Source organism: Trichechus manatus, unplaced genomic scaffold, assembly GCF_000243295.1.
Source record: "Trichechus manatus latirostris isolate Lorelei unplaced genomic scaffold, TriManLat1.0 scaffold00028, whole genome shotgun sequence".
NCBI lineage: Eukaryota > Metazoa > Chordata > Mammalia > Sirenia > Trichechidae > Trichechus > Trichechus manatus.
Window position 1 is genome coordinate 20,254,423 of NW_004443964.1, and position 11,112 is coordinate 20,265,534.

An 11,112-nucleotide genomic window follows, 5' to 3' on the forward strand; every position below is an offset into this window, starting at 1 on the left:
CTCCAGTCTCAATCAAGCCATTAAGTCTGGTCTTTTTACTAGAATTTGAGTTCTGCACCCCACTTTTCTCCTCTGTCAGGGACTCTCTGTTGTGTTCCCTGTCAGGGAGGTCATTGGTGGTAGCGCGGCACCATCTGGTTCTTCTGGTCTCAGGCTGATGCAGTCTCTGGTTTATGTGGCCCTTTCTGTCTCTTGGGCTAATACTTTCCTTGTGTCTTTGGTGTTCTTCGTTCTCCTTTGCTCCAGGTAGGTTGGGACCAATTGATGCATCTTAGATAGCTGCTTGCTAGCTTTTAAGACCCCAGACGCCACTCACCAAAGTGGGATGCAGAGCATTTTCTTAAAAAACTTTGTTATGCCAGTTGACCTAGATGTCCCCTGAAACCATGGTCCCCAGACCCCTGTCCCTGCTACTCTGTCCCTCAAAGTGTTTGGTTGTATTCAGGAAACTTCTTAGCTTTGGTTTAGTCCAGTTGTGCTGACTTTCCCTGTATTGTGTGTTGTCCTTCCCTTCCCCTAAGATACTTCTTATCTACTGTCTGATTAGTGAATACCCCTCTCCCTCCCTCCCCACCCTCGTAACCATCAAAGAATGTTTTCTTCTGTGTTTAAGCCTTTTCTTGTGTTCTTATAATAGTAGTCTTATATAATATTTGCCCTTTTGCTACTGACTAAATTCACCCAGCATGATGCCTTCCAGATTCCTCCATGTTATGTTTCATGGATTCATCGTTGTGTAGTATTCCATTGTGTGAATATACCATAATTTGTTTAGCCATTCGTCTGTTGATGGGCACCTAGGTTGTTTCCATTTTTTTGCTATTGTGAACAGTGCTGCGATGAACATGGGTGTACATATATCTATTCGTGTGATGGCTCTTATTTCTCTAGGATATATTCCAAGGAATGGGATTGCTGGATTATACGGTACTTCTAATTGTAGCTTTTTAAGGAAGCTGTATTGCATTCTTTTAATGCTAATAGGTTAAAAAAAATCACAGAAAATCTACATTTGGAGGATTTTTTAAAAGGTTAGAAAATTGTTTCCAACTTTTTAAAGCATACAGATATGAGAGTTTTTTGTTTTGTTTTTTGTTTTTAGGTAACGTACATTGTTTCAACAGCGGAGTCATTTAGTATTAGAAATGTTTTCAAATATCTATTTTTGAAATGCTCTCTTCATTAGTACAAGGTAGTCTTTACTTTTTGTTTTGGAAAAACACTTTTCAAACATGTTAAAACTTTGTTTTTCCCCTTTTTAAATATCTTCTTGGTAGCATACTACTTACTAGCAAATTTGGAACACTAGTCTTTTTATAAAAGAATCGTGTAACTCGTCTATGTTTAATAAATCTTTTAAGTAACTTTACCTTGTGGTAACTAGAGGATTAAAAAAGAAAAAGATTTTGATGCCTACTTCCTGTCTCTTTACAGAGTGTAGGAAAGATTCTACTGTATTGTAAAGGCCTTGTTTTGATAAAATTAACCTCGTGACATCCTAGGGCACTTTGTGCACCCCTTTTGCTATGACTTATTTTCAGCAGTACTTTACTTGTCAATGAAGCAGTGAATGACTATCACTTAAGTGCTATCTTTGTAGCTCTATTCTGAAATTCTTTTTTTTTATTCCAGTCAAAGCAGCCATTCCATCAGTGGTTACACTTCACGGTTTTCCCACAAAGCACATTGTTTCATTTACAGTTGAGACTATATCCTTTTCAGTACAACCTCCATTTAGTAGCTAGCAAAAATCCAATCTTAGCGTATTTCCTAATTACCAAGAAAATACTCTAAGATGAAACAAACATCTTTATTTTGATTCAACTGTATAGCATATCTCCCACACTCTAATTGGTCCTGGTGTCTTCAGCTCTTCAGAGTTTTCTAAGAGCTTTTGGCTGTGTTTCCCAATAAAAGGATACGTTTTAGTTTGTCACCATATTGTTTTCCACGTATTGTTTCAGCCATTTTTACTATGGTCCATGGCTTTTTGTCTCTTCAGTTTTCTGAAGTGCTGGATTAAGTAGCATGTGACTTCAGTTATAAATATTATAGAGGTTTCTCTCTTGCTGTGGATGTGTAATTTTTAAAGGCCTGGCATATTATGATACTTTGTTAGTATCATTAAGCTGTATCTTAAGTCACAGTATACCTTTAGGGTGAGGTTCCTCTTTAATAAATATGGGTATAAAATAAATATACAGAGAAATACTAATATTTTACCCCAGAGGATCGTCTTGCAAACCCTTAAGGTACATATATATCCTACTTTAAGTTAAAGTAAAACAAAAAGTAATTTATTTTCCTCTATAAATTCATATTTGGGAGACAGATTTAAGAAGAATCAGCTTTAGCTTGAGGTTTAAAGAATGAGTGCTTTAGCCATAAACTGTCTGCGAATGTCATATCTCACTAACTAGGAAACCCTAGAGAATAATGGAAGGATTATTGGTTAACTTGTGACATTGTGCAAGTATTGAAAGGATAAATTATATGAAGGAATGTTTTGCCAGTAGCTTTTGACCAAAAAGGCTAATTGCTGTTTTTGTTTTGTTTTTAAATATACTTTGTAATTATTTTTGTTGAGAGGCATTTGGAAGATGGTTTTTCTCCATTTATAGGAGAGATGGTTCATAGCCACTTAACCCAACCCATTGCCGCTGAGTCGCTTCCAACTCAGAGTGACCCTATAGGACAGAGTAGAACTGCCCCCTAGCGTTTCCAAGGCTGTAGACTTTATAGAAGTAGACTGCCACACCTTTCTCCCATGGAGCAGCTGGTGGGTTCAAACCTCTGACCTTTTGGTTAGCAGCCTAGCTGCTGAACCACTGCATCACCAGGGTTCCTTCATAGCCAGTTAGGATCTCTTATAAAAAGATACTTTTTCATAATATACTTTATCAAATTTACTAAATTTACTTCATTGCATTTGTATCAGTCAAGACTCTTTTCTTTGGAAGAGATGGAAAACTAATATAAGCATGAGCAAATAAGAGAATTTGTTGGCTCATAACCAACGTTCACGACTGGTCTCAAGGACTTTAAACCGTGTTTCAAGATGTCTGTTAGTCTGTCTCTTTGTTACCTTTGCTTTCTCTGTAATAGCTTCATTCTCTTTTAGAGCATAAAGTCTTCCACCATGTGGTGGCGTGGTGAGGGAGAGTGGCTTTCCTCTAGTCCCTGTAGATAAAATCCCACTGGCAAGATAGGAGTATATGTGATTGCATGTGTGCTGTGACTGGCAGTCCTACAGAACCACATGGAGTGGGGAAGGAGCAGTTTCCAAGGAAAGGGTTGCTATTACCACAGAGAGGATGGGATACTAGGAGTCAAAAGCAATTGATGTTTATTACAGCATTTGTGGTGACGAGGAGTAGAGGACAGGAAGGGCATAAAATATTCTTTAAAGTAATAAAACGACTTAACTTTATTTTCCTAATCGCTGATTTTTGTAGAGTATGCAAGCTGCAAGATGTCCTACAGATGAATTATCTTTAACCAACTGTGCAGTTGTGAATGAAAAGGATTTCCAGTCTGGCCAGTGAGTATCTAACTTTGTTTTCCTCTAACCTACTGAGTGGTGTTTTAGAAACTTCTGGAGAGTTCTTATTTTTAGGGAAACTTTTGAGAATAATTTTTTTATTCCTGTTACTGAGTTGGAAAATGGAAGAAATGAGAAAGAGTTGTGTATTTCAGTCTTTACTGTGTCAAACTTTGATTAACGTAATGTTTTAAAATATATAACTTAATTTTTTATTGATTTTTCTTAGCAGAGCTAAATATACTGGTTATGTGAATTGTGTATAGCATAGTTGTTAGGTGTTGGACTCGACTCAGATTGTCTGAGTTTGGATCTTGGCTCTGCCAATTACACACTGGGTGACCATAGATAAGTTATTTCCCATTTCTGTGCCTCTGTATCCTAATCTGTAAAGTGAGGATGATAATGATATTTTTCTCAGGGTAGTTGTGAGGATAAGGTGACTTATACAAATAAAGCACCGAGAATAGTGTCTAGTGCATTAATAAGCACTCAATAAATAGTAGCTATTATGATCAATATTACTATGATAATCTGAGACATGAGAATTTGAAGATGCACAACAAATGTAGAATCTTTACAACTACTTTTTGTCATCATTTATCTTTAACTGGTTCATGTCACCCACTGCCAGAACTTCTAAAGAGCCTGCTACCAAGTTCAGTGCCATCCATGTGCTTCTGAGGTTGGTAGAGGTAAGGAGATGAAGGGGCTGTACCAGAAGGCAGACGAGGGAATAAGGAACAAGGAGGTAGATTTCTAATTAGCCTTTTTTAAAAAAGCTATCTGTGAAATACCTGAGTTCCACAGAGTTAGAATTGCTAATCAGCTGTGGTTTCCAGCTTCATAGTAAGGGACTTATGTAGACTACATGATTGTATTAGCATTGTTTCTAGTCCTAAAAATTCTGTGATGACGAGTTAAACACAGAACTTGACACAGATAAACTGAAGTACAATCACTGTGAGATTTTATTTGTTTATGGAATTCTTACACACATGTCAAATGTTCACAGTACTCATGATGGAGCTACTTAAAATATAATAGATAAGGAACTTATGTTCTAGTAGCAAAATGATGTATATAAACATTAATCATTAATAAAAAATTATAGTATTCTAAAAGATATTTTTACAAAAGAGGGTGCTGTTGCATAACAGAGTTTGAAGCTTCTGCCTCACATATAGTCCTTGTTAGCATCTTGGTGTAGGAGAGTATCCTGAGATGAGTATATTTTATTTATGGGTAACTCCTGAGCAGGGTGAATTAGCACAAAATTCTTTGAAATAGTAAATAATTGATATTTACATAAAAGCTAATGTATTTTGTGAAAAGTACTTCCTTCTTGCCATCTTTTTCATGTTACAGATTGTTATTGTTTTAGCCTGTTATAAGAGTCTGCAAAGAGATTTAATGACTTGTCCTACAAACTAAAAACACTTATGTTTTTTTTTGACCACTATGTCCTGGCTCATCTGTTTTTGTTCTGCTCCTTATTATTTTATTGGGTGTGAAATAATTTTCAGGAGAGGAAATTTATCTAGTTTCTACTTAATTATCAAGGACTCTAGATTACTAGCTTCAGTTTTATTGAAATTTGAAGTGTAATAAAATTGATGGTGTATTGTATGGAACTTGGCCGCATTTTACTTGTGTGTTTGGCCAGAGGTGCTCCTTGCAGCCTAGGAAGCATCTGAGTTGCTGTCAGTTTTTGGAGATAAATTTGTGGTTCTATTTTTTCAAGTCTCTTGTATATTTCCATGTTTCTGCCTCGTACTCATCAAGCATCAGTTGTTGGGAATGAACACATTTGAAAATTATGTTCTTCATTTCCTTTGACATGGAGTACTGACTGTGTTTCTGTCTTTCAGGCATGTGGTTGTGAGGACCTCACCCAACCATAGGTATATATTTACACTGAGGACCCATCCATCAGTGGTTCCAGGGAGCATTGCATTCAGCTTACCCCAGGTAACTCTGATGTTAGTTTATTCTCTTCTATTCTTGGAAGTCATAGGAATATCAATTTATTTAAAGCAAACATCACCCTATAACTGTATTGGTTCATATTAAAGAAAATCATCTAAGTATTATATAAGGAATTTAAAGGGATATTCTTAATTGCTGATTTTTATTATGTCTGCCTTTTATTGCCTTGATGTTTTTCTGATTTTTAAAAATTCTGCAGTAGTTATCAGTCAACTGTCAGATAAAAGTGTCAAGTTATTCTAATGTTAACTTCCTGGGAAACAAAATATATAAAAATAATATTTTATTTGTAAAATTGACATCTAATAGTAATGATTTTAGAATGTAATGCTGTCAGACTAATAATGAATATGATTAGAGTAGTAGTTATCTCAAATTAAAACCTAATATGCTGGGGTCCCCTAATGACTAGAAGGGTTATGATTACAGTTATAATGGTTGGTGGAGTCTTTGTTTTTTCTTTTTTTATTGTAGTAGTCTAAATGAAGTTTACATTTCAAGTTAGTCTCCCATACAGAATTTTATACATACATTGTTATGTGACCCTAATTGCTCACCCCATTCTGCAACAGCACACTCCTCCTTTCCGTCCTTGATTCCCCATGTCCAATCAACTAGCTCCTAACCCTCTCTGCCTTCCCATCTCACCTCTGGACAGAAGCTGCCCCTTTGGCCTCTTGTATCTACTTGAGCTAAGAGGCACACTCCTCATGATTATCACTTTATGTCCCACAGTCCAGTCCAATCCCTGTCTGAAGAGTTGCCTTCGGAAATTACTTTAGTTCTGGGCTGATACAGAATCCAGGGGCCATGCTTTCCGGGGTACCTCCAGTCTCAGTCAGACCATTAAGTCTGATCTTCTTACTAGAATTTGAGTTCTGCACCCCATATTTCTGCTGGTCCATCAGGGACTCTGTGTTGTGTTCCCTGTCAGGGCGGTCATTGGTGGTAGCCGGGCACCATCTAGTTCTTCTGGTCTCAGGCTGATGAAGTCTCTGGTTTATGTGGCCCTTTCTGTCTCTTGGGCTAATACTTTCCCTGTGTCTTTGGTGTTCTTCATTCTCCTTTACTACAGGTGGTTGGGACCAACTGATGCATCTTAGATGGCCGCTTGCAAGCTTTTAAGACCCCAGATGCCACTCTGTTGGTGGATTCTTTGGAAGAAAAATTGCCTAGCACAGTCCCAGGCACATAGTATAGGAACACCACAAATACTAGTCTGTATGCCTTTCTCCCTTATCATCATACTCATGCAGCTAGTCTCACAATCCTAAGCAATGTGAGTGCAATCCTACCTCCTTCTAATGTGTTATAATAAGCTTTCACTAAGTCTCCACTCACTATTCCCCTTTGTTTGGATGCCTCGCCATAATCAGGACTACTTTTCATGTTTGTTTCTATAGATTAAAGGTTTGGAATGATCAGATTCCTGGGTACCCCAGGTTTTACGGAGCTCCATTTGGGATTCTGGTATCCAGGAGTAGCTTGAGGTGTGGCTGTTTATCCTTGTCTCTCTGCTTTTTTAAAAAAAACATTTCTTCAACATTTACTCTGTGTCAGGCATTATTCTAAGCACTTTTTGCATGTGTTGGCTCATTTAATTCTTATAACAACCCCATAAGGTAGGTACTGCTATTATAATGGAGTTCCTTGGTGGTGCAAACGATTCATGTGCTCAGCTGCTAACCGAAAGATTGGAGTTTCGCGTCCACCCAGAGGCGCCTCGAAAGAAAAGCCTGGCAATCGACTTCCAAAAAATCAGCCACTAAAACTCTATGGAGCACAGTTCTATTCTGCCCAAGCTTTTCTTTAATATGGTTACAAAATGATGATTTTCCAGCGGTAGCACTCCTTCCACTCCACTAACTTCTGTGGAGGCTGTCTTAGGATTGAAATACAGAACCTAAATGTGATTTCTTTGTGACCCAGTCTGGACTTAAGCAGCATGCTGCTAAATTTCAGGTTGGCAGGAAGTGGGATGGCATGTTACAGAAGTCCTTTAGGGGAGGCGAAGGGCAGAGACGAGGTAGAAGTGACCTACAATAAGAAAGCTGGAAGGGAGAACACTTGTCGTACATGTTCACCTTGCAACATCTAAGCTATGCACCAAAGTCCACAGTGTTCGGATGAGTAGGCAAGCTATTGATTTTCAGCCCAAAATGATTTTCTCACTGTTCTTTGTAGTGTTACCAGTAATTACTAATTTTGAACCTATGCAAACGAGTTCCAAATTCCTGCCTCAACACAGTCTGGCTTGGCTCTGTGAATTCTTACCATTGTTAACTAGTCAGGATTTGGGAAGAGGCTAAATTCTGGTTGCAACTGCCTGAAAATCCTTTGGCTAGTACACAACTAGTAGTCATGACCATCTAACAATTTTAATCCCTGCGTGGGTTTCAATATAGATTATCTGACCAGTTTTTTTTTTTTTAATAATATTTTATTGTGTTTTTGATGGAGGTTTACACAGCAGTTTAGGTTCCCATTCAACAACTTCTACACATATTGTTCAGTGACATTGGTTACATTCTTCACAATGAGTGAATGTTCTCATTATTTCCATTCTGGTTGTTCCATTTCCATTAATCTAGTTTCCCTGCCCCCTTATATTCTTACCTTTGTTTTAAAGTAACTGTTGACCGTTTGGTCTCATGTAGGTGATTTTTTTTAAAGGAGCACAGTACTTGTGGGTGATATTCATTATGTGAGCCATTCTGTTATTTAGCTACAAGGTAACCTCAGGGGTTTTGGTTCAAGGTTTGAAGAGTATCTTAGGGCAACAGTCTCGGGGAGTCCTCCAGTGTCACCCAGTATAGTAAGTCTGGTTTTGTTTGTTTGTTTTGTTTTGTTTTTAGGAATTTGAGGTTCTGTTCTACATTTTTCTCCCATTCTATCAGGGTCCAACTATTGTGGCCCTGATTAGAATGGTTGGTAGTGATAGCTGGACACCATCTAATTCTTCTGGCCTCAGGGTAGATGAGGCCATAGTATGCGTAGAGTATTTGTCTTGTAGACTAGTTTCTCTTTTGAGCCTTTGGTTTCCTTCTTTCTCTTTTGCTCTGGACATTAGCTACCAAGAGTTGTATCTTAGATGGCCATTTGCAAGCTTTTAAGACCCCAGACACTACTCATTAAACTAGAATGTAGAATTTTATGAACTATATTATGCCAGTTGTCCGAGATGCCCCATGAGACTATGGTCCTAATTCTTCAAACCCAGAAAACCAATCCTGTGAGGTGTTTGGTTATGTCTGTGAAGTATCTGTAACTTTACTGACCAGTTTTAATTTGGTTTTCTTGAACTGAATATCTTTCTTTTTGTGATACTGTAACAAGCAGTGTAGCTCACTACAGCACATTCAGAACACTGAAATATCTGATATCACCAAGACTTTCAGGAGTGTTATATTGTGCAAAGGAGCATCCTACTCAATGCTACTGGCTTTACTGCAAAAAGACAAGCTTTGTATATTTTGGAAACAGGTATTCAAATCCATACTATATATAGTATGCCATGTTTTGGTCTTTGAATGTGTTCCTGAAATTCATAGAAATTCTTCTTTTCCTCGTTTCTCTAATTTTGATTGATTTGGTTTTAAGTACCTTTTTTTTTTTTTTTCTCTTTTATTTTACAGCGAAAATGGGCTGGACTCTCTATTGGACAAGAAATAGATGGTAAGTATAGTTTTTAGCTACCTGAGATAGATTTTCTTTATAATTTTCATGCAGTTACTGAGATCTGTACAATTTTCTATTACTGGTTGTCAGGCTATTAAACGTTCATTCTAGTCAGATTACTGGTTAGGTCTATGAGAATGGACAGGACATAGTCATGGTACCTATGTCCCCACCTCTTTATCTGCCTACCTCTCTGCATGGAGATTACAATCTAATGGGGGAAAGAACATCCACATATTCATAGCTCTCAGAATATCTACCAGGAAAATATGTGCACAAATATTTACTATTAGGAGCTCTGTGTAAAAGAGTGAATGAATTGACTGGAGACCAGAAAGATTGCCAGCAAAGTCTTGCTGTGCATTGGAGTTTTGAGCATGATTATGAAGTAGGTGGAAAGCATCACACGGTAGAGACAAGGGAGAAAGGCTTTTAGGATGACAGATAATATAAACGAAAGGCATAGGGATGGGAGCAAGCAAATCATAGGTGGTTCTCAGGAAGTATGTTTGCCTGATTGAAAGGGACAATGGAGTGGGTTGTATTAAATGATGAGAGTTTTAGCGTATTAGGGGAGGACCTAGAGTACATACTAAAAATTTGGATTTTACACAAATACAGTTGAGAGCTCTTGAGGATTTCTGAATGGTCCAACCAAAATCCTGCCTTTAGAAAAGGATTCTCATTTTGGTGTGGAACACAGTAAGGAATGGCGAGAAGTCATGAATTGAAGAAAATGGTTTGGAAGTTATTTGACTTGTCTAGGGGTAAGTTGAATAGGATTTTTGAAAATTATGGTTACGGGAATTTAAAAAAGAAAAAGTCAAAATTAGGTTGAAGAAGAATAGTTGGTATTACCCACCCACTGCCATCGAGCCAATTCTGACTCATAGCAACTGCATAAGGTCTCCAAGGCTGTCAATCTCTACAGAAACAGACTGTCACATCTTTCTCCTGTGGAGCTGCTGGTGGTTTCGAACCACTTACCTTTCGTTAGCAGTCAGTCGCTTTAACCACTTGTTGTTACAGTACCTGGTAATTCCATTTTACTCTATGCTGAGGTATAGTTTCTTCTTTTGTGTTTTTCTAGGAAGATAAGTCAGATTTGTGGAAGGGATAGTTTAGGTTAAGGAGGAGAAGAAAGGGTGGCAATACATAAGCAGGTGGTGTAATTTTCTCAGTGAAGGGTGTTTTGAGGTCATCGTAGTTCATTAGAGAAGGTCAAGGAAAGCAATTTATAACTTCGGGGGGAGAAAAGATTTAGCCACTTGTGGATTGTCTAAGTCAAGGAACTAAGAAGAGAAAACTGGTATTGTCTGTTAGGCAGTGTTGCTAAGTCGGGAAAATGAAGTATGAATCTTTTTCATCAGATAATTTCATGTCAACTTTATGGACACAGTAGGAGAAGAAAAGAAAATACAAGTGTAACTAAGCCAGTTGACTTAATTTTGTATGTATAGAAAGGTTGCAAGAACAGTACAGAGAGTTTTCGTGTACTCCCTTGCCCAGATTCAGTAATTATCATATTTGCTTTATTATTATCTCTGTCTCTCTCTTTCTATATACATACACACTCACAGGCATGCATATGTACATACATATATACATATTGCTTTTCTGAATCATTTGAGATTAAGTTGCAGAAATCATGTCTCTTTATCTCTAATACCTTAGTGTGTGTTTCCTAAGATCAAAGATGTGCCTCTGACGGTATAGTTATCAAATCCAGCACATTAAATGTTGATACTTTTATCTAACTTATAGCTCATATTCTTTTTTTTTTTTTGATTGCGGTGTGATTACTTTTTTTTTTTATTGTTGTAATTAAATGAAGTTTACATTTCAAGTTAGTCTCCCATACAGAATTTTTTTTTTTTTTTACATACATTGTTATGAGACCCCAA

The 11,112-nt window shown here is 37.4% G+C and overlaps 1 protein-coding gene across 2 annotated transcripts in view; it reads left to right on the forward strand.

The window, feature by feature from the left end:
* The window catches only part of NSF (N-ethylmaleimide sensitive factor, vesicle fusing ATPase), a 170,171-nt gene that overhangs the window by 27,845 nt on the left and 131,214 nt on the right, over positions 1-11,112 (forward strand). For both annotated transcript variants that reach the window (XM_004374265.1, XM_023729398.1), the window contains exons 2-4: positions 3,456-3,541; positions 5,413-5,512; positions 9,166-9,205. In XM_004374265.1, coding sequence (XP_004374322.1) covers positions 3,456-3,541; positions 5,413-5,512; positions 9,166-9,205 — 226 coding nt within the window. The remainder of the gene's footprint in view (positions 1-3,455; positions 3,542-5,412; positions 5,513-9,165; positions 9,206-11,112) is intronic.